We start from the raw sequence: 23,131 nt of genomic DNA on the forward strand, positions 1-23,131 counted from the left end.
TGACGTGTGGGCCCAATAGATCAACTGGTCACGGACAGCAGATGGAATGTACATACGCCCGACCGGACACTGGAGGGGAGCGGGCTCTGTACGCAGCGCCTGCTCAATGTTTGCGTCCAGCTCCCACATGACCGGCGCTACCAGGCAAGAGGCCGGGAGTATGGGAGTCTTATCCATGAGCAGCTCCTCTGTGTCATACAGTCGGTACAGTGCGTCTGCCTTCGTATTCTGGGAACCTGGTCTGTGGGACAGGGTAAACACAAAACGGGTAAAGAACATGGCCAACCTTGCTTGGCGAGGAGTCTCCTCGCTGCCTGGATATGTACTCCAGGTTGCGGTGGTCAGTTCAGATGAGGAAAGGGTGTTTAGCCCCCTCAAGCCAATGTCTCCACTCCTTCAACGCTTTTCAAATCGCTGCACCTCCTTTACCGTGTTTGGAGTCGGCCAATTACGCATGGCTGCAATGCTGTCACTCTCCATCTCCACCCCTGATGTGGAAATGCGATACCCTAGGAAGGTGACGGCCTGCTGAAAGAACAGGCATTTCTCAGCCTTGACGTACAGGTCATGCTCCAACAGTCGTCCAAGTACCCTGCGTACCAAGGAGACATGTTCGGCGCGTGTAGCGGAGCATATCAGAATGTCATTGATATACACCACTACACCCTGCCCGTGCAGGTCCCTGAAAATCTCGTCTACATAGGATTGGAAAACTGATGGAGCATTCATTAACCCGTACGGCATGACTAAGTACTCATAATGCCCTGAGGTGGTACTAAGTGCTGTATTCCACTCGTCTCCCTCCCAGATGCACACCAGGTTATACGCACTCCGGAGATCCAGTTTCGTGAAGAAGCGTGCCCCATGCATTGACTCATTCGCCGTGGCGATAAGAGGTAACGGGTAACTGTACCTCACCGTGATTTGATTGAGACCTCTATAGTCAATGCACGGGTGTAGACCTCTATTCATCTTCTTCATAAAAAATTTACTCGAGGAGGCGGGTGAAGTTGAGGACCGAATGTACCCCTGACGCAGGGATTCAGAGACATCTATCTCCATAGCCACCGTCTCCACTTGCAACAGGGGATACACGTGACTCCTGGGAAGGGCAGCGTCTTATCGCACAATCCCCCCATCAATGAGGTGGTAATTGAGTTGCCTTCGTTTTACAGAAGTCGAGAGCCAAATCGGCATATTCTGGGGGGATGTGCACTGTGGAGACCTGGTCTGGACTGCACCAACGGAAACCCCTACACACCTCCCCGAGCACTCTCGCAACCACCCCGTGAGAGCCCTCTGTTGCCAGCAAATAGTGGGGTTATGATGAGCTATCCAGGGAAGGCCTAGTACCATAGGAAACGCAGGACAGTCAACGAGGAAGAGACTGATTTTCTCCTTGTGACCCCCCTGCATCTCCATGGCGAGGGAGATGGTGGCTTCCCTGATTAGCCCAAACCCTAATGGTCGACTATCCAGAGCGTGAACTAGGAAATGTATAACTACAGGAATAATGGGGATCCCTAAACTAAGGGCTAACGCTCTGTCGATAAAATTCCCAGCTGCGCCTGAATAGACGAGCGCCTTACGCTGGGAATGCGGGGGAAAATCAGGGAAACAAACAGGTATAAACAGGTGGTCAACAGAGGACTCTGGATGAGTGTGGTGCAGACTATCCTGAGGTGACGCCAGAGTGCCCTGCCTGTTACCTCGACTCCCAGAGGAAGCGACACAGCACCGACCGACAGTGTGCCCTCAGTGGCCACAGATGGTGCACAATGGCTACTCCTCCAGTCTCCCTACGTGCAGCCCCTCCCAACTCCATGGGAACCGGAGGGGGGCGCTGGAAGATGGCACCGACAGAGCCCACTCTGAACATCCGCGGGTGACCAGCAGGTTATCCAACCGGATGGACAAATCCACCAGTTGGTTGAAGAAGATGGTGGCATCCCTGCAGGCCAGCTCACGTCGGGCGTCCTCTTGCAGGCTGCACCGATATTGGTCGATGAGGGCCCTGTCGCTCCAGCCTGCTCCGGCGGCCAAGGTCCGGAATTCTAGGGCGAATTCCTGGGCACTCCTCGTCCCCTGCCTCAAATGGAAGAGCCGTTCTCTCCCTTCGGGCAGAAGGTCGAAGACGGCCCGGAAGCGACGGGTGAACTCCTCGAAGTGGTCCAATGCTGCGTCATCTTCTCCCCACACAGCGTTTGCCCACTCCAGAGCTCTCCCTGAGAGGTATTAGACAAGGGCAGACACTCTCTCCCTTCCCGAGGGAGCTGGGTGCACAGTGTCCAGGCAAAGGTCCAGTTGTAATAGGAATCCCTGGCACTGTGTGGCCGTCCCATCATACTCCCTGAGAAGGGAGAGACGTATCCCACTGGGACTGGCTCCGGATGGGACGGGTAGAGGCAACCCCGGTTGCGCTGGTCGAGGCACTGGAGAGACTTCCTGACTCTCCCAGCGGTCAATAGTCTGGACAACGCGATCTATCATGGCAGCAAGAAGATGTAACATAGCCAAATGTTCCTGGACGCGCTCCTCGACTCCTCTAACCGGGGTACCTGCTCCTGCTGACTCCATAGTTGGGTGTGTAATTCTGTTAGGCGTGTATATGGGAGGCGAATTCAAGTGCAGGAGACCAGAGTATATTAAACAGGCGCACTTTAATACCGGTCAACAACCGGGTCTTCCAAATGGACAATGACCCCAAGCATACTTCCAAAGTTGTGGCAAAATGGCTTAAAGACTACAAGGTCAAGGTATTGAGTGGCCATCACAAAGCCCTGACCTCAATCCTATAGAAAATGTGTGGGCAGAACTGAAAAAGCGTGTGCGAGCAAGGAGGACTACAAACCTGACTCAGTTACACAAGCTCTGTCAGGAGGAATGGACCAAAATTCACCCAACTTATTGTGGGAAGCTTGTGGAAGGCTACGAGAAACGTTTGACCCAAGTTCAACAATTTAAAGGCAATGCTACCAAATACTAATTGAGTGTATGTGAACTTCTGACCCACTGGGAATGTGATGAAAGAAATACAAAATGAAATAAATCATTCTCTCTACTATTATTCTGGCATTTCACATTCTTAAAATAAATTGGTGATCCTAACTGACCTAAGCCAGGGAATTTTTACTCTGATTAAATGTCAGGAATTGTGAAAAACTGATTTGAAATGTATTTGGCTAAGGTGTGTGTAAACTTCCGACTTCAACTCTTTTTTTCCATAGCCCTATATAGACACATCCTATGGGTTTTAATCAAATCAACTAGGCTATATGGACTGAACTTGTCTGATGCTTCAAGCATGCCGTTTGATTACACAATGAAGACACACAAATTATTTGAGAGGGAGTCAGAATTAAAAAAAACTCCCCGACCCTCCTTCTCCCACTGCTGCTGGCATTCACAGATTCTTTCATTATGCTCCTGACGTTGCTGGTAATAGGCTACACCAGCTGTCGGTAACCTTTTACATTTGGAGTGCCAATTTATCTTTATACCAATCTCCATGCCAGATACGATTATCATATTATCATATTATCTTGGAACAGTTTAATTGAATTGATAATAGTCTTTGTATCTCAAAATCATTGTCTGTGGTTAATCTATATTCTATCTAAATCTAGATGAAAATTATACAAATCTATAAGTAACTTTTATTGCCATTTCCAACTGTGTAATAATAAGCTACAAAAAGCCAACCCAAAAACATTGCAGCCTGCATTTAGAAAATATCCTGTTAAAAATAAATATCCAATAAATCACATTGGCTACACATGGCCTGTTTGCAACGATCATGGCCTGTTTGCAACGAACATTGTATCAACTATCAACTGGATCGCCGCAAAACTTGCGCTATAAAACTTTAAATGTTGTATTAAATATTCGGGGCCCTCAGAGTTTTCCGAGCCAGTGAGCTCGGGACAGACACAGCTGTAGGCTATTTGTGCGTGGGATAAGAAGCAATCAGTTTTTTATGACCTTTCCACTAAATCAGAGCATTACATTTTTCCCTTTCATGCCGAGTGGTTATCGAAAGGGAGAGAGCTGGAAATATTGTTCAAATACTTTGAGGAACTATTGTCATTCTCAATTGATTCTAAAAACAGACATTGTTTATTTGCTGTTTGAGGTGAATAAAAAATATTTTGAGAAGGTCCACAGCTCATTAGTGGTGGAGAGTTAAGACAATCAGAAGTACTATCAGACATCCCCAAATGGGCATATTTGTCACAGATCCCTCTGGAAATGTGTCATTACGCACAACTGGTCCCTATTCCCATTGATTAATAATTGTATAAATGTGCCCTTTGTTTACCATTGTCCTGTCGATTATTGTTCCCGTTGGTGTCCGTTGGTCATGTGAGTACCTGTGCTGTGTTGTTTTGGCTTTCATGCCACTTGTATTGTGCAGAGGGTTACGGATTTTGCCCCGTGTGTTAATCATTGTGTGCGTGTATGTTACGGGTCTTGCCCCGTGTATTTATTCGAGGTACTCCTCACTCTTTTACTGGGTTTCAACCCTGTGTTTTGTATAGGTGTTTGTTTGGTCTTCGTGCCTTTACAGACACGCTGCAATTTGGGCTGAAAACCCCTATTACGCATTCCTGCGCCTGTCACCTGATCCCTTTATACCATCATGACAGAATAATCGACCATTAAGGGAGACAGTGGGAATGGCCCGTCCGGCACTGCTGCAACTTCAACAGCTGCAACTGGCCCGTCCGACGCCGCCACAACCAGTCCATACACGCCGTTGAAACTGGTCCGTCCAACACCACCACAAATTCGGCAGCGGCAACTAGCCCGTCCAACGACACAACTTCAGCAGCTGCATCGGGTCCTGATCAATCTGCACTGCGTTCCTGTGACGAGGGTGGTATGTGTGTTTTTGTCTCATCTAGGTTTTTTTGTATGTCTAGGTGTGTGTGTGTCTTCCCGTGCTTACAGGAGAGAGGGACTGGGCAGGGACCGTGTTATGCGGTGGAGTGCACAGTCTCCCCAGTGCGTGTGCATAGCCCAGTGCGGTACATTCCAGCTCCTCCTATCGGCAGGGCTAGAGTGGGCATCTAGCCAGGTGCCATGAAGCCGACTTTACGCATCTGGTCTCCAGTGCGTCTCCTCGGGCCGGCGTACATGGCACCAGCCTTACGCATGGTGTCCCCGGTTCGCCAGCACAGCCCAGTGCCGGCTGTTCCACCTCGCCGCACTGGCCTGGCTACCGGGAGCATTCAACCAGGTAAGGTTTGGCAGGTTCGGTGCTCAAGAGCTCCAGTGCGCCTGCACGGTCCGGTCTATCCAGTGCCACCTCCACGCACCAGCCCTCTGGGGGCATCCCCCGCACCAGGCTGTCTCTCCGTCTCATCCCTACAGGTGCTCCCGCCTGTCCAACGCTGCCAGAGCGTTCTTCCTGCCCAGCGCTCCTAGAGTCTCCCGTCTGTCCTGAGCTGCTAAAGTCTCCCGTCTGTCCTGAGCCGTCAGAGCCGCCAGTCTGTCCTGAGCCGTAAGAGCCGCCAGTCTGTCCTGAGCCATCAGAGACGCCAGTCTGTCCTGAGCCGTCAGACCTGCCAGGACCTGCCAGAGCCGTCAGTCAGCCAGGACCTGCCAGAGCCGTCAGCCAGCCAGGAGCTGCCAGAGCCGTCAGCCAGCCAGGAGCCGCCAGAGCCGTCAGCCAGCCAGGAGCCGCCAGAGCCGTCAGCCAGCCAGGAGCCGCCAGAGCCGTCAGCCAGCCAGGAGCCGCCAGAGCCGTCAGCCAGCCAGGAGCCGCCAGAGCCCCCAGTCAGCCAGGAGCCGCCAGAGCCCCCAGTCAGCCAGGAGCCGCCAGAGCCGTCAGCCAGCCATGACCTGCCAGAGCCGTCAGCCAGCCAGGAGCTGCCAGAGCCGTCAGCCAGCCAGGAGCTGCCAGAGTCGTAAGCCAGCCAGGAGCTGCCAGAGCCTTCTGTCACTCCGGCGATGCCGGAGTCGCCCTCTTGTCCGGAGCTGCCAGAGCCGCTCCTCAGTCCAGAGGCGCCTTTCTGTCCAGTGGCGCTCTCTACGATGATCTTCAGTCCGGGGCCCGCTGCGAGGGCCAAGACTGAGGTAGAGCGGGGTCCACGTCCCGCACCCGAGCCGCCGCCATGAAAGAGGCCCACCCGGACCCTCCTCTTTAGATTAGGTTTTTGCGGCCGGAGTCCGCACCTTTGTGGGGGGGTGGGGGTGGGTACTGTCACGCCCTGACCTGAGTATTCTTTGTTTTCTTTATATATTTTGGTTAGGTCAGGGTGTGACGAGGGTGGTATGTGTGTTTTTGTCGCATCTAGGGTTTTTTGTATGTCTAGGTGTGTGTGTCTAGTCTAGACATATTGTAGGTCTATGGTGACCTGGATTGGTTCCCAATCAGAGGCAGCTGATCCAGATTATCTTTGTCTCTGATGGTGGATCCTATTTAGGTTGCCATTTTCCAGTTTGGGTTCGTGGGTTATTGTCTATGTGATGTTGCATGTTAGCACTCTGTTTCTATAGCGGTCACGTTAGTCTGGTTAGTTTGTTTGTTTGTTTTAGTGTACTTCGTGTTTTTTCCGTCTTTCATTAAATCATGCATTCACAACACGCTGCACTTTGGTCCGCTTCTTACGACGATCGTGACATGGAGGAAAAACTAATACCTGAAGTTAGTGAGTTAGCTAGCTAACGTTAGCCACCAACTTTTGGCTAGTGCTAACTGGCGAAAACTAGCCAATTTAATTTACTTCTGTTGAAATGGGATAAAAAGGCTACAAAACATTTCTGTACACACAACAGCTGTTAGAAACTACTATCTGACAGATAGCTTGAGGCTAGCTGAACTGGCTGTGGTAGGTACTAGCTAGCTAACTAGTTAATTCTCTTCAGACAGAACTTCATTCGAGAGTGGATGAAACATTAGCTAACACTACATGTCAGTTATACTACTAGCTCAGCACTGGGAACACAAGTCAAACAGCAAATACCTTGCCAGCTACATCAGTCAAATAAAGAGCAGACAGTTTCTGCTCTGCTTGCTGAGAACAAGCACAACACACAGACAGCAGCGCTGTGCTGGTCAGAAGCTTTGCCTTCACACAGCCTAAAATCAGCCGGCTGAAATCGCCAAACAGCCTACCCGACAGCTCGGAGGCATTCGCGTGGTCCTAAAGCACAGTGATGCCGCTTTTTTTTGTATCACAGTGCAATGATACAACTGGGGGGACAACATGTTTATTTTAGAATGTGGGGGGTTCATGTCCCCCGCATCCCCAGTAAAAGTTGCGCACACATTGGATTTATGCATCAAATTGTAGACGGCTTGACAGAAATGGTAACAGAAGATGAATGTTGAACTTTTGTTGCACACATATCCAGATTATGCTTCATACCATTTTGCGCAATGACGCTGTAGGTGTGTTCGAGTTGTTAGCTGCTTAAACTATGTGTTAACAATGGATACTTTTTGGTACATAACTCAAATACTTCAACACAATTGGTAACTTATTGGGAGCCAAATTGTACGTAGTGATGATTGTGTCAATAATTCTCAAAGAAGCAGAAGTGTAATTAGCAATCAATTAGAATAGGTAACTAACTACCTGCTTATAAAATAACCCTGTATGCTCATTTCTACTGCATAGATCATCATCACAGATATCCAGGTGGTCAGGAACACATTCAAATGGACAGAGCTAAGAGAAATATGATAATGCTCCATTAGAACACCCCTGTGAGCAGTAAGAGAATGCCTGATATGATTGGTTTTGGCAACTTGATGGACCCCGTGCTAACCCACCTCCCCAATGTTTGTCTGCCTTCTGCCCAATGCATTCTGGGGCATGTGTCTGTGTGTGTGCGTCTCACACCACCTGCCATCACCACCCAAACCGACAGCTGCCTCTCATCAATATTAACTGGCTACTGTGACAGTATGGCGCCCCTGGTGGCAGTCTGTGGTTCCCTGAGGACCTCCAGGAGCATCATGGCCTATCCACCTCACCGTGCTCTGTTATCACTTATTCATCCAACACCTGTTCCCAACCCCTCACTCTGACCTGCTGAGGTGGGGTGCCTGTGGCTTGTGGATTATTGCTTGCTTTCCACTCCCCCCTTCAACAATCCACCCCTCCCTTTGCTACTGTATGTGATGCAAAGTGGAACGAGAGACGCATATAGGGGGGAAATCAGTCGGGCTAATGCTAAGCGCTAAAGGCAGACCCATCGCTCAAGCTCTTCTCGATCTGTTATGGCGGGGTGATCGGCTCTCACTTTTGCATCCTGAGGATAATTAATTCCAACAGCTTTGGCATTCCAATAGAGAGTGTATTGTTCAACCACTGTTGGTGTATTGGGGGGGAGTCCTCAACTCTGCGCTGGTGCAGTTCATTCCCATCAAACGTGCTCCACTTATGATCGGTATCAGATTCACCTTATTACCCAAATTGATTCAAGGACATACAGCAACTATAGCTCCAGTGTTGCTGCATCTGCCCTCTACTCTATATATTTATTTTATTTCAGGCTACTCAAGGCTACCCAGATAGAAAGAGCTAGGGCAGAATCAAACATTTGTTTTCATACAGCAGTTGACTTGCGTAAGGAGAGGAAAAAAAGGCGCCATTGTTTTGCTTGACAAAACGATTAGCCCCTCTCTGACAGTGCACACAGCAATGGCTAATCGGTTAGCGCTCTCGTTTCTGTCTCTCCCCGTGCCCAGGCTTGGGGAAAGGATTCCTTTTGGATGACACACAAAAAATATAAAGAATGCACTAGGAAGAATGGAGCTGTCAAGAGTAATGGATCCTTGAATAGTATTTTCTGCTTTATTAGTCATACTTAATAGCTTTGAAGGAGCTATGAGGGATGTGAAAGGCCTTTGTTTGAAATCTATAACTTATGGCAAATGATTTTTGTGATCAAATAATATCATCTGACAATTGAATTTTGTACAGAGGGGGCCCATTTTTCACTATTCGGAAGGAATCTCCTATGATGGCATTTTGATTAGTGGCAGGGCGAGCTTCAGAAATAAAAAAAGAGAAGCACACACAGTGGCAACACACACAGCAAGAATAAAAGGCAAACATTAGCATTGACTTTCATTGGCTAAGACTGTGACATTGTTAATCTTCATCAAATGCATTATCTCTTTCATTGTGCTTCCAGACCAATTTTCCTTTGAATGGGAAGTGCTGCATTTCATAGAATTCACATTTCAACAATGTTTGTGAAAACCCAGCCATGGACAACGGAAATAATATGGATCAATCTGGCATACTCCAATAAGTAATGTTGAGAAATATTGGAAATATTGGGTTAGCACGTGCAATGTTAGGGGTAGAATTCTGCATTAGAAATAGGATAAATAGAGTATTTCAATGGTCAGATAGATAGACCAATGGATGAGTTTTGGAACAAGAGCTTCTTCTCTCACAGATCAATATAACATTATAGCCAGATATCAACTGTTTGTTGTGAATGAATAGTATGTACACCATATATACAAAAGTATGGACACCCCTTCAAATAAGCGGATTTGGCTATTTCAGCCACACCCGTTGCTGACAGGTGTGCACAATTGAGTACACAGACATGCCATCTCCATAGAAAAAACATTGGCAGTATAAGGGCCTTAATGAAGAGCTCAGTGACTTTCAGAGTGGCACCGTCCTAGAATGCCACCTTTCCAACAATTTCTATCCTGCTAGAACTAGAGACGAACGCTACCTTCCCCAATACCTCCCCTGACTGCCCTTGACCAGCACAAAAACATCCTGTGGCGTACTGCATTAGCATCGAATAGCCCCCGCGATATGCAACATTTCAGGGAAGTTAGGAACCAATATACACAGGCAATTAGGAAAGCGAAGGCTAGCTTTTTCAAACAGAAATATTCATCCTGTAGCACAAACTCCAAAAAGTTCTGGGACACTGTAAAGTCCATGGAGAATAAGAGCACCTCCTCCCAGCTGCCCACTCCACTGAGGCTAGGAAACATTGTCACCACCGATAAATCCACGATAATTGACAATTTCAATAAGCATTTTTCTACGGCTGGCCATACTTCCAACCTGGCTACCCCTACCCCGGTCAACAGCACTGCACCCCCCACAACTTGCCCAAGCCTCCCCAGCTTCTCCTTCACCCAAATCCAGATACCTGATGTTCTGAAAGAGCTGCAAAATCTGGACCCCTACAAATCAGCTGTGCTAGACAATCTGGACCCTGTCTTTCTAAAATGATCGCCGCAATTGTTGCAACCCCTATTATTAGCCTGCTCAACCTCTCTTTCGTATTGTCTGAGATCCCCAAAGATTGGAAAGCTGCCACGGTCATCCCCCTCGTCAAAGGGGGAGACACTCTAGACCCATGCTGTTACAGACCTATATCTATCCTACCCTGCCTCTAGACCCAAACTGTTACAGACCTATATCTATCCTATCCTGCCTCTAGATCCAAACTGCTACAGACCAGATCTATCCTACCCTACCTCTAGACCCAAACTGCTACAGACCTATATCTATCCTACCCTGCCGTTCCAAGGTCTTCGAAAGCCAAGTTAACAAACAGATCACTGACCATTTCGAATCCCACCGTACTTCTCCACTATGCAATCTGGTTTCTGAGCTGGTAATGGGGGCACCTCAGCCACGCTCAAGGTCCTAAATGATACCATAACCGCCATCGATAAAAGACAATACTGTGCAGCTGTAATCATCGACCTGGCCAAGGCTTTCGACTGTCAATTTTTTTATTGTTTTTATTTCACCTTCATTTAACCAGGTAGGCTAGTTGAGAACGAGTTCTCATTTGCAACTGCGACCTGGCCAAGATAAAGCAAAGCAGTTTGACACATACAATAACACAGAGTTACACAAGGAATAAACAAACATACAATCAATAATACAGTCGAAAAATCTATATACAGCATGTGCAAATGAGGTAGGATAAGAGAGGTAAGGCAATAAATAGGCCATTGTGGCAAAGTAATTACAATATAGCAATTAAACACTGGAATGCTAGAATGTGCAGAAGATGAATGTGCAAGTAGAGGTACTGGGGTGCAAAGGAGCAAGATAAATAAATAAATACATATAAATAAATAAATACAGTATTGGGATGAGGTAGATTGGATGGGCTATTTACAGAAGGGCTATGTACAGGTTCAGGGATCTGTGAGCTGCTCTGACAGCTGTTGCTTCAAGCTATTAAGGGAGGTAAGAGTCTCCAGCTTTAGTGATTTTGCAGTTCGTTCCAGTCATTGGCAGCAGAGAACTGGAAGGAGATGCGGCCAAAGGAAGAATTGGCTTTGGGGGTGACCAGTGAGATATTCCTGCTGGAGCTTGTGTTACGGGTGGGTGCTGCTATGGTGACCAGTGAGCTGAGAAACCTAGCAGAGACTTGTAGTTGACCTGGAGCCAGTGGGTTTGGCGACGAGTATGAAGCGAGGGCCAGCCAACGAGAGCATACAGATTGCAGTGGTGGGTAGTACTGGGGCTTTGGTGATAAAATGGATGGCACTGTGATAGACTGCATCCAATTTGCTGAGTAGAGTGTTGGAGGCTATTTTGTAAATGACATCGCCGAAGTCGAGGATCGGTAGGATGGTCAGTTTTACGAGGGTACTGTGTTTGGCAGCATGAGTGAAGGGTGCTTTGTTGCGAAATAGGAAGCCGACATTAGCGTCCCACATGGCCAAAATCCAGTGAAAATGCAGAGCGCCAAATTCAAATAAATTACTATAAAAATTAAACTTTCAAGAAATCACACATGCAATACACCAAATTAAAGCTACACTTGTTTGAATCCAGCCAACGTGTTAGATTTAAAAAAGGCTTTACGGCGAAAGCAAACCATGCTATTATCTGAGGGTAGTGCCCCAGCAAACATATTTCAACCCTCCAGGCACAACACAAAACGCAGAAATAAAGATATAATTCCTTACCTTTGACAAGCTTCTTCTGTTGGCACTCCAATATGTCCCATAAACATCACAAATGGTCCTTTTGTTCAATTAATTCCGTCAATATATATCCAAAATGTCCATTTATTTGGTGCGTTTGATCCAGAAAAACACAGGTTCCAACTCGCGCAACATAACTACAAAATGTCTCATAAGTTACCTGTAAGCTTTGTCCAAACATTTCAAAGTATTTTTTAACCTGTTAAGCCTATAGGGGCGCTATTTCATTATTGGATAAAAAAACGTGCCCGTTTTAAGCGCAATATTTTGTCACGAAAAGATGCTCGACTATGCATAGAATTGACAGCTTTGGAAAGAACAGTCTAACGTTTCCAAAACTGCAAAGATTTTATCTGTGAGTGCCACAGAACTCATTCTACAGGCGAAACCAAGATGAAACGTCTAACAGGAAATGAGCAGAATCTCTGAAGCTCTGTTTTCAAATGTCTCCTTATATGGCTGTGAATGCAGCAGGAACGACCATGTGCTTTCTGTGGTTTCTTCAAGATGTCTGCAGCATTGTGACGTATTTGTAGGCATATCATTGGAAGATTGGCCATAAGAGACTACATTTTCCAGGGGTCCGCCCGGTGGCCTTTATCTAAATTCGTGCGTAATCTCCAGTTGCGGTCATTTTGTCCTGGGATTCAGAACGGAACGCACACTTCCACGAAGGATATATCATCGAAGAGATATGTGAAAAACACCTTGAGGATTGGTTCTAAACAACGTTTGCCATGTTTCAGTCGATATTATGGAGTTCATTTGGAAAAAAGTTTGGCGTAATTGATGACTGGATTTTCGTTTTTTTTTTGGTAGCCAAACGTGACGCACCAAACGGAGCGATTTCTCCTAAACAAATAATCTTTCAGGAAAAACTGAACATTTGCTATCTAACAGAGTCTCCTCATTGAAAACATCTGAAGTTCTTCAAAGGTAAATGATTATTTGAATGCTTTTCTGTTTTTTGTGAAAGTGTTGCCTGCTAAATGCTAACGATAATGCTAACGCTAAATGCTACGCTAGCTAGCTACTGTTACACAAATGATTGTGTTCCTATGGTTGAGAAGCATATTTTGAAAATCTGAGATGACAGTGTTGTTAACAAAAGGCTAAGCTTGAGAGCTAGCATATTTATTTCATTTCATTTGCGATTTTCAAGAATAGTTAACGTTGCGTAATGGTAATGAGCTTGAGTCTGTATTCACGATACCGGATCCGGGATGGGTAGATCAGAGAGGTTAACCTAAATAATCAATAAAATTGAAGACGGGATATACTGTGTTCAATACCAGAGGAAAACAAAGTGGAGCGTGCTTTTCAGGTCACGCGCCTCTATCAAAGAGTACACTTCCCTCTAGCCTCATTCTGGACAGTGCTACTTCTTAATTTCTCAAAGGAAAAACCTCAACCAATTTCTAAAGACTGTTGACATCCAGTGGAAGCGATAGCAACTGCAAGAAAGTTGCTAAGAAATCTCGATTTCCGATGAAACCCCATTGAAAAGAGAGTGACCTCAAAAAAAAAAAAATTCTGAATGGTTTGTCCTTGGTGTTTCGCCTGCCAAATAAGTTCTGTTATACTCACAGACCTGATTCAAACAGTTTTTGAAACTTCCAGAGTGTTTTCTATCCTAATCTACTAATACTATGCATATCTTAGCTTCTGGGCCTGAGTAGCAGGCAGTTTACTTTGGACACATTTTTCATCCGGATGTGAAAATACTGCCCCCTATCCCAAAGAAGTTTTAATTTTGGATTGGAGATGCTTAATGTGAATCTGGAAGGAGAGTTTACAGTCTAACCAGACACCTAGGGATTTGTTGTTGTCAACATATTCTAAGTCAGAACCGTCCAGAGAAGTGATGCTGGACGGGCGGGCAGGTGCGGGCAGCGATCGGTTGAAGAGCATGCATTTAGTTTTACTTGCATTTAAGAGCAGTTGTAGGCCACGGAAGGAGAGTTGTATGGCATTGAAGCTCATCTGGAGGTTAGTTAAGACAGGGTCTAAAGAAGGGCCAGAGGTGTACAGAATGGTGTCGTCTGCGTAGAGGTGGATCAAAGGATCACCAGCAGCAAGAGCGACATCATTGATTTATACAGAGAAGAGAGTCGGCCTGAGAATTGAACCCTGTGGCACAAGGATAGAGACTGCCAGAGGTCCGGACAACAGGCCCTCCGATTTGACACACTGAGCTCTATCAAAGAAGTAGTTGGTGAACCAGGTGAGGCAATCATTTATAAGTCTTTGCTAGGTAAAGCGCCGCCTTATCTCAGCTCACTGGTCACCATAGCAGCACCCACCCATACCAGCAGGTAAATTTCACTGGTCACCCCCAAAGCTAATTCCTCTTTGGCCGCCTTTCCTTCCAGTTCTCTGCTGACTGAAATGAATTGCTAATATCACTGAAGCTGGAGACTCATATCTCCCTCACTAACTTTAAGCATCAGCTGTCAGAGCAGCTTACATATCATTGCACCTGGACATAGCCCAACTGTAAATTGCCCATCCAACTACCTCATCCCCATATTGTTTTTTGTTGTTGTTTTTTTGCTCTTTTGCACCCCAGTATCTCTACTTGCACATTCATCTTCTGCACATCTATCACTCCAGTGTTTAAGTGCTAAATTGTAATTATTTCACCACTATGGCCTATTTATTGCCTTACCTCCCTAGTCTTATCTCATTTGCAAAAGCTGTATATATAATTTTTTTTAATTGACTGCACGTTTGTTTATTCCATGTGTAACTCTGTGTTGTTGTTTGTGTCGCACTGCTTTGCTTCATCTTGGCCAGGTCGCATTTGTAAATGAGAACTTGTTCTCAACTGGCCTTCCTGGTTAAATAAAGGTGAGATAAAAAAATATTAAACATGTATTGTGCCACCTGTAAAGTTTGGTGGTTGAGGACTAATGGGCTGGGGGTGTTTTTCACGGTTCAAGCTAGGCCGCTTAGTTCAAATGAAGGGAAATTTTAACGCTACAGAATTAAATTACATTCTAGATGATTCTGTGATTCCAACTTTGTGGCAACAGTTGGGGAAGGCCCTTTCCTGTTTCAGCATGACAATGCCCAGTGCACAACGTGAGGTCCATACAGAAATAATTTGTTGATCGGTGTGGAAGAACTTGACTGGCCTGCACAGAGCCCTGACATCAACTCCATCGAACACCTTTGGGATGAATTGGAACACTGACTGCGAGCCAGGCCTAATCGTCCAACGTCAGTGCCCGATCTCAGTAACTCTCTTGTGGCTGAATGGAAGCAAGTCCCTACAGTAATCTTCCAACATCTAGTGGAAAGCCTTCCCAGAAGAGTGGAGGCTGTTATGACAGCAAAGGAGTGCCCATGATTTTGGAATGAGATGCTCGATGAGCAGTCGTCTACATACCTTTGATCGTGTAGCGTAAGTTTTCACACAGTGCATCCCCCCCTCACCCTAGATCTGTTATGACTTTTGCTTCCAAACACCCTAGAATAGATCATTTCCATGGTGTGAGTCATGGGACGCTGTACTCACGTTGGATATCGATGGTGACGACAGCATCTTTACCGTTGGGCGCTGCCTTGTTTGAAGCCCGACAGGTGATCCGTTGGCCTGTCTCGATGTTGGAGGCAGAGAGGTAGAGTGTGCTGACTGTGCTCTCCCTTCGCCCATCCCGTAAAAGTGTCTGAGGAATCATTAAAAGACCAAAGATTATCACTAGCTATTACAGTTACAAGATGTCTTACTTTCATTACATTTACCTTGTGTTCATTTAGCATTCTTACCCAGTGTGACTAGAGTAACTAAGGTAGATGAGACAACCACATATCACAGCCATGCAAGTACAACCTTCTACAGTACAGTATGTATTGTCATGACTGTCCTGATCAGGTCAGGTTACAGGAGACTACAACCCTACAGATCATCTCTCAACCCCAACAGAGGAGGAGAGATCTAGGAGTCTGAAGATGTGGGGGTTTTATGACCCCTCATGCCCCTGGTAAATCTCAGGCCACAGACAAATTCCTTTGTCCTGTTACTATGGGGAACCAGCCTCAGAACATTAAACATGAAATAAAGGGACTTTGGAACAATGGCTTCCGTCAGCCACAATGGTGGTCATGACGATAGATGGAATATGAAAATGTATGTCATTTTTGTTTTGTTATTAAAGGTTAATAGATGACGTTATTACAAAAACATTTTTAACATGAAGAGTTTTCCTAGTATATGCTTGATGTTTATACATTGTACGTTGTGTGGAAAATGTCCAAATCAAAGGGATTGTTTTGGGGAAGATGAAATGTTAAGTTAGTTGTCTAAAATTGGATTTGAGTAATATCTGTACCTTGCCTCATTAACTTGGTATGCCCAGAGAATTGCCCTAAAGGCGGCTACGCCCACTTCTGACCCAAGGGTATAAAACCTGTGAGTATAGAATTTACAGCAGGACTACGTGACCCCAGCTGCAGCAAGGTCTAAAAAAAGTCAACGAACCCAGAACACAACGCAAGTTTGAGGACAAAGAAATCCTTTTCTACCCAAGCTACGGATGAGTAGCTGTGTCTAAGCGGGTGAATTCAAGTCGAACCACCTAGCCTCCATCTCCCATCGAATCATGGTATCTAAAGGGTTTCATTCCTTTGCTGCGAGCTCTGAGCTACAGAGCTGTCTGTCCTCAGAAGACCCCTTCCAGAGAAAAGGGTGAGGGAACAGACTCCTAAGCCAAAAAGGACACTGACATCGGGAGGACGAGCAGGGAGGTGCGCAGGAGAAGTGCATCATCGAACAGCGGAAAGGTCCACGCAGAGAATCCTCGGAGATCATCCCCACGTAATTACATCATTATATTCTGACCCATAAGAGCGGCAGTTTGGGGCAAGGCTAGGGTTAGAATAGCATAGCTGACAAATTCACCCAAATGTATATCAAATTTATTTAAATCAAATCAAATCAAATGTATTTATTTATATAGCCCTTCGTACATCAGCTGATATCTCAAAGTGCTGTACAGAAACCCAGCCTAAAACCCCAAACAGCAAGCAATGCAGGTGTAGAAGCACGGTGGCTAGGAAAAACTCCCTAGAAAGGCCAAAACCTAGGAAGAAACCTAGAGAGGAACCAGGCTATGTGGGGTGGCCAGTCCTCTTCTGGCTGTGCCGGGTGGAGATTATAACAGAACATGGTCAAGATGTTCAAATGTTCATAAATGACCAGCATGGTCGAATAATAATAAGGCAGAACAGTTGAAACTGGAGCAGCAGCACAGTCAGGTGGACTGGGGACAGCAAGGAGTCATCATGTCAGGTAGTCCTGGGGCATGGTCCTAGGGCTCAGGTCCTCCGAGAGAGAGAAAGAGAGAATTAGAGAACGCACACTTAAATTCACACAGGACACCGAATTGGACAGGAGAAGTACTCCAGATATAACAAACTGACCCTAGCCCCCCGACACATAAACTACTGCAGCATAAATACTGGAGGCTGAGACAGGAGGGGTCAGGAGACACTGTGGCCCCATCCGAGGACACCCCCGGACAGGGCCAAACAGGAAGGATATAACCCCACCCACTTTGCCAAAGCACAGCCCCCACACCACTAGAGGGATATCTTCAACCACCAACTTACCATCCTGAGACAAGGCTGAGTATAGCCCACAAAGACCTCCGCCACGGCACAACCCAAGGGGGGGGGGGGGGGGGCGCCAACCCAGACAGGACGATCACATCAGTGAATCAACCCACTCAGATGACGCACCACCTCCAGGGACAGCATGAGAGAGCCCCAGTAAGCCAGTGACTCAGCCCCTGTAATAGGGTTAGAGGCAGAGAATCCCAGTGGAAAGAGGGGAACCGGCCAGGCAGAGACAGCAAGGGCGGTTCGTTGCTCCAGAGCCTTTCCGTTCACCCTCCCACTCCTGGGCCAGACTACACTCAATCATATGACCCACTGAAGAGATGAGTCTTCAGTAGAGACTTAAAGGTTGAGACCGAGTTTGCGTCTCTGACATGGGTAGGCAGACAGTTCCATAAAAATGGAGCTCTATAGGAGAAAGCCCTGCCTCCAGCTGTTTGCTTAGAAATTCTAGGGACAATTAGGAGGCCTGCTTCTTGTGACCGTAGCGTACGTGTAGGTATGTACGGCAGGACCAAATCAGAGAGATAGGTAGGAGCAAGCCCATGTAATGCTTTGTAGGTTAGCAGTAAAACCTTGAAATCAGCCCTTGCTTTGACAGGAAGCCAGTGTAGAGAGGCTAGCACTGGAGTAATATGATCAATTTTTTTGGTTCTAGTCAGGATTCTAGCAGCCGTATTTAGCACTAACTGAAGTTTATTTAGTGCTTTATCCGGGTAGCCGGAAAGTAGAGCATTGCAGTAGTCTAACCTAGAAGTGACAAAAGCATGGATTAATTTTTCTGCATCATTTTTGGACAGAAAGTTTCTGATTTTTGCAATGTTACGTAGATGGAAAAAAGCTGTCCTTGAAATGGTCTTGATATGTTCTTCAAAAGAGAGATCAGGGTCCAGAGTAACGCCGAGGTCCTTCACAGTTTTATTTGAGACGACTGTACAACCATTAAGATTAATTGTCAGATTCAACAGAAGATCTCTTTGTTTCTTGGGACCTAGTATATGTCTCTTGTGTACTTTCTTTTTTCTCTCTCTTTTGAAATCCTCATTGTGGGTAACACGCACCATAGTGTGTTGGCCCGTTATACTAAGCTTTAATCATTAGCCTATAATGTGTTTTGTCTATGTGTATCTTTTATCATCATTTTAGCTTTTTTGTAAATAAATATTAAACTAAGATTGGTGTGGTACGAATTCATTAGTGAGACCCGGGTCCGTGCAGATTCACGGGCTATACGACGTTCAGAACAAGATTGGTAGAGGTAACTGGTTAATTAGCGGCTGTTGTAAAATCGATATTCTGATATTCTTTGAGTTCATTTGGGAAATAGAAACTCAATAAAAACTAGTTTTCCCATGGTGCCCATGGAGTTAATAATTGCTTGATTCAGTTAATCACGCAATTAGAAACTTGTAATCATTCGATGAGCAACAGTCGTCACATGAACTAATACAACGTCATGACAGTATGTAGGGAGCAATAGGTTTACAGTACATCATGCAATGTTTGTACTGTATGACCTATAGGATTTTGCACATTTTTTCCATAAATCTCATGTATGTCTTGCCCTGACTTACATAGTAATATCATAGTAGTTACATATTTGGAATTACATAGTTATTGAGTTTATTGGTATACATCATTGACAGATTTGTAATATCATATGCAGGTTAGCATTTCTCATTATGAATCTGATTCAGGGGGCAGCTCTTTAGAGTGGTCACTAGCTGGCACAGCCACAAAGTCATATGATCTGATCTGATTTGAAACCTAACCCTAAACTTAACCCTAACCTTAACCACAAGGATAACCCTAATATCTAACCCTAACCTTAAATACATTTTTGTTTTCATGAACCTGTACAATATTTAGACTTTGTAGCTGGCCTATTTAGTGGAAATTGCTTAGTTCTGCCTCCAGGACAAGACTCATCTCAATTCACGTCAACCTGCATGTCATACTGGACAGATGGGATCAGTCATCTTTCTATCGTTTGCCTTCTCAATCTGCATGCCTTGATATGCCACGTCAAGTCATGATATGACTCAAAGTATGTGAATCCAAAACCCAGACTCATCATTGGATAAAGATTAAACATATTGGTTCTCTGTCTCCAAAATATTTTTTTATGATGCATTTAAATGAAGCTGTTACCAGACTAAGAAGAATCAAAAGGACTTTACATCCTAACAGTGTGACATGTAAATAATATGACATGATGGGTGCCAGGTAGCCTAGCAGTTAAGAGCATTGGGCCAGTAACTGAAAGGTTGCTGGTTTGAATCCCCTAACTGACTACATAAAAAATCTGTCGATGTGTCCTTGAGCACTTAACCCTAATTAATCCTGTAAATTGCTCTGGATATGAGCATCTGCTATACGATGTAATCAGTATCAAATGTGATACATATCAAATATGCTATACAGATGTTGATACTTACTTACACAGTAACTATACACCGCCCCTCTAAATCCTGATACAATAATATACACGTCTAAGTGGCTTGCCTCTGTCTAATTTATGGGTTTATATTGAGTGAAGGGAGCGCTCTCCAGTGGGTTTGTTTGGGTTAGACTCACCCTGGAACAAGCAAGACTACACTGCGAGATTGTCATGGGGCCACTTCTTTAAATGCGCCTCTCACTTTCTCTGTTTCCTACCCAGGGCTGACAAAGTGAACAAATTGCCCAAGAACACATCCATAATGTAGAGTGATGGAATGCTTTCTCTTTTTTCGTCATGTTGAAAGGGCGACGTGAGTGCTCCATCTTGCCCTGTGGATCAAATTAAAAATCTCAGCTGTCATTAAATTGACAGAGCGAGGCCTTTTTTAGGACAGCTGTGTGGAGGAAGAGAAAAGTGAATGCAGCATCAGAGAGGAAGATAGGAAGAGGGGGAAGGATTCCTCCAATTGGAGGTGGAGAGAGCACACCTCTTATCAAGGGCCAAAGGACACATTTGAAGTGCACAATCAATGTATTTATGCAAACTTAATTTGAGTGTGTGCACTTTTTAGAGTTTAAGAGTTTTTATAGTTTTCAGCTAAGGTGTTGAGTTGACATTTGCTGCAGTTACGGTCAGAGCAACCCCCTGAATTCTCTACATTGGTGTCAGAAGCGGGGTCATCAAAGGCATGCCTGGGCATGAGGGACTTGAGATAAAGAAGTGTGGGGCACTCTTTTTGTAGGAAGGTGATAGAGTAGCGAACTTAATCCAGCTTGAATTTCTTGGTGTAATGGCTAAACTGTTCAGTTGGCAGTCGTTGGACCCAGGTTTGAGTCCCGGTTGGGGCTACCCATGAATTCGCTCCTATTCGTACAAATAGAGCTGTCCTTTTGAAAGAGTCAGGTCAGCACAGAGATCAATAAAAACTAGCCCAAAGCACACCTACAGGGAAATGATAAAACTGGGGCGGGGACAAATACCTTAGAGTACATGGCGCCATTCAGGACCTGCCCGTTGCGGATCCAGATGATGGAGGCAGCAGGCTTGGCATTGTCGGCGTGGCATGTCAAGTTGAGGGGGTCACCGGCTCTTAGACTCACCACGGGAGCCCCCATAATCACAGGGTCTTCAGGGGGAACTGTGGGGGACGATAAAGATGGATTTAGTTCAATTGCATTGCATTCTGTAAAATGTGTACTGTTGTAGAGCAGTTAAAGGCTTAGTAGTTCACCTAAATTACATATTGGTTTTCTTACCCTGTAAGCAGTTTATGGACAAGTTAAACAGCAATCCTTGATTCATTTAGTTGACCTGGCCAATATTTGCCCCTAAACCAACGCAGGTGTACAAGGAAATCAATATGTTGTTTTGCAATTTCAATTAACTATCAATTTAAGAGGCATTGCTATGCCATTGTATGCCAACTCAGGTTAACACCTCTGACGTTTCAGTCTGATACAAAAATCTAGAATAAAATACGCTTAATTTCTGAGCAGCATGTAGGCTGCATTATGTAAATTCACCATAGTGCATATCAAAATATTGTACGCCATATTTGTTTTCAACAAGTAGCCTACATTTCAAATACACATGAATTGGTAAGAATATGTTTACACTTTGTGTTGCATAGAGTTTTTTTTTTTTTACCTTTATTTAACTAGGCAAGTCAGTTAAGAACAAATTCTTATTTTCAATGACGGCCTAGGAACTGTGGGTTAACTGCCTGTTCAGGGGCAGAACGACAGATGTCAGCTCGGGGGTTTGAACTTGCAACCTTCCGGTTACTAGTCCAACGCTCTAACCACTAACCCTGCCGCCCCATCATCCTCACCCTTGCTGCTGCTTTGTGTGGTCTCTTCCCACTGGGCACACACTGGTTGAATCAAAGTTGTTTCCACGTCATTTCAATGAAATTACACTGAACCAAAGTGGAATAGACATTGAATTGATGTCTGTGCCTAGTGGGGTTCTGACGCTTCCCACAGGTGAGCGATGACATATTGAGGCAAAAGAGGAAGCAGAAACTGGAGAGTCTGCCTCCGTTCATGCAGGAGAAACGGGGGAACAAAAGAATAGAAAGGAAGGCATAAAGGAAAGAAGGTAGCTAGTTGGGGAGAGCTTGGCCGAATCCAAGCTTGTGAATGGCACTGATTACTTTCTTGTTTGAAACCAGCTCTGATCACCCTCAATTTTATTCAAACTCCAGTGAATTATTGATTGAGCACTCAGCTCATTAGAGAGCAGATCTGGAGCAAGCCTGAATCAAAGGCAACATGCAGCTGGCACATCCTGAGTGCTTGGAAGAAAGAGAGTGAGGGAGAGAGAGAGAAAGCAGCATATGTAGATGCTCTCTCCCTCACTCCTTAACACGCTTAATATGCACTTCCATGCACTTCATATGTAACATATTACCTGAAACAGATACAAAACAAGGCATATCATCATCACCACCACCTCAATTCCATACTTACACATTGTTCACCACTACCGTCGCCTTCCACCACCTCTACTGCCTTCGCGGCATTCACTTCATTAGCGTCATACATTTTCCTTCCCTCCCATGGGTAATTCAGGCGAGAGGTACAGTATAGCTTGCTAGCTCGCCACATGCAGACAAACGGCGGCAGCAGCAGGAGAGTTAAAGTGAAGAGAATTTGATGAAGGTGGAGTTCGAGGGAGCTAGCTGGCTTCATTAGGGCCTGGACTTGGCCCCTTTGCTCATTACTCATCCCTCACAGTTGGGGGAGAACTGATTAGAGCCCTGGCAAGCGCTTTCACCTTTGTCAGCCATATTTGTTCAGCACAGTTACATTGCGACTCGTAGAGCAAGAGAACACTTCTGACTTCTGGGGGGCCAGAGGAGGCAGAAAAGGTAGAATGGAATTCTCCAAAGAGGCGTTTAACTGTTGTGAGAGTGACTGTGCTGCAGCCAATACCACTTCCGTTCTTATCGTCCACAATACGGCCATTGAAAGGATGACAGTTCCACAGTGAACAATACCATTCCACAGTGGCAAAGTGCTTTATGAGCAATGTTGGTCTATCTTTTTTTAGGTCCTCATATCTCCTCGCACATTGTCAACCTTGCTCGGTTCAGATCAGTGTGTGAGGATGAAGGATAT

At 45.6% G+C, this 23,131-nt stretch overlaps 1 protein-coding gene across 1 annotated transcript in view; it reads right to left on the reverse strand.

Moving 5' to 3' along the window:
- Positions 1-23,131, reverse strand: part of LOC139418061 (kirre like nephrin family adhesion molecule 3a) — a 286,108-nt gene that overhangs the window by 65,111 nt on the left and 197,866 nt on the right. Inside the window, exons 4-5 of the mRNA XM_071167221.1 lie at positions 20,990-21,147; positions 15,468-15,618 (exon numbers count right to left, since the gene is read on the reverse strand). Of these exons, the coding sequence (XP_071023322.1) occupies positions 15,468-15,618; positions 20,990-21,147 (309 nt within the window). The remainder of the gene's footprint in view (positions 1-15,467; positions 15,619-20,989; positions 21,148-23,131) is intronic.

Source organism: Oncorhynchus clarkii, chromosome 10, assembly GCF_045791955.1.
Source record: "Oncorhynchus clarkii lewisi isolate Uvic-CL-2024 chromosome 10, UVic_Ocla_1.0, whole genome shotgun sequence".
Classification (NCBI taxonomy): Eukaryota; Metazoa; Chordata; class Actinopteri; order Salmoniformes; family Salmonidae; genus Oncorhynchus; species Oncorhynchus clarkii.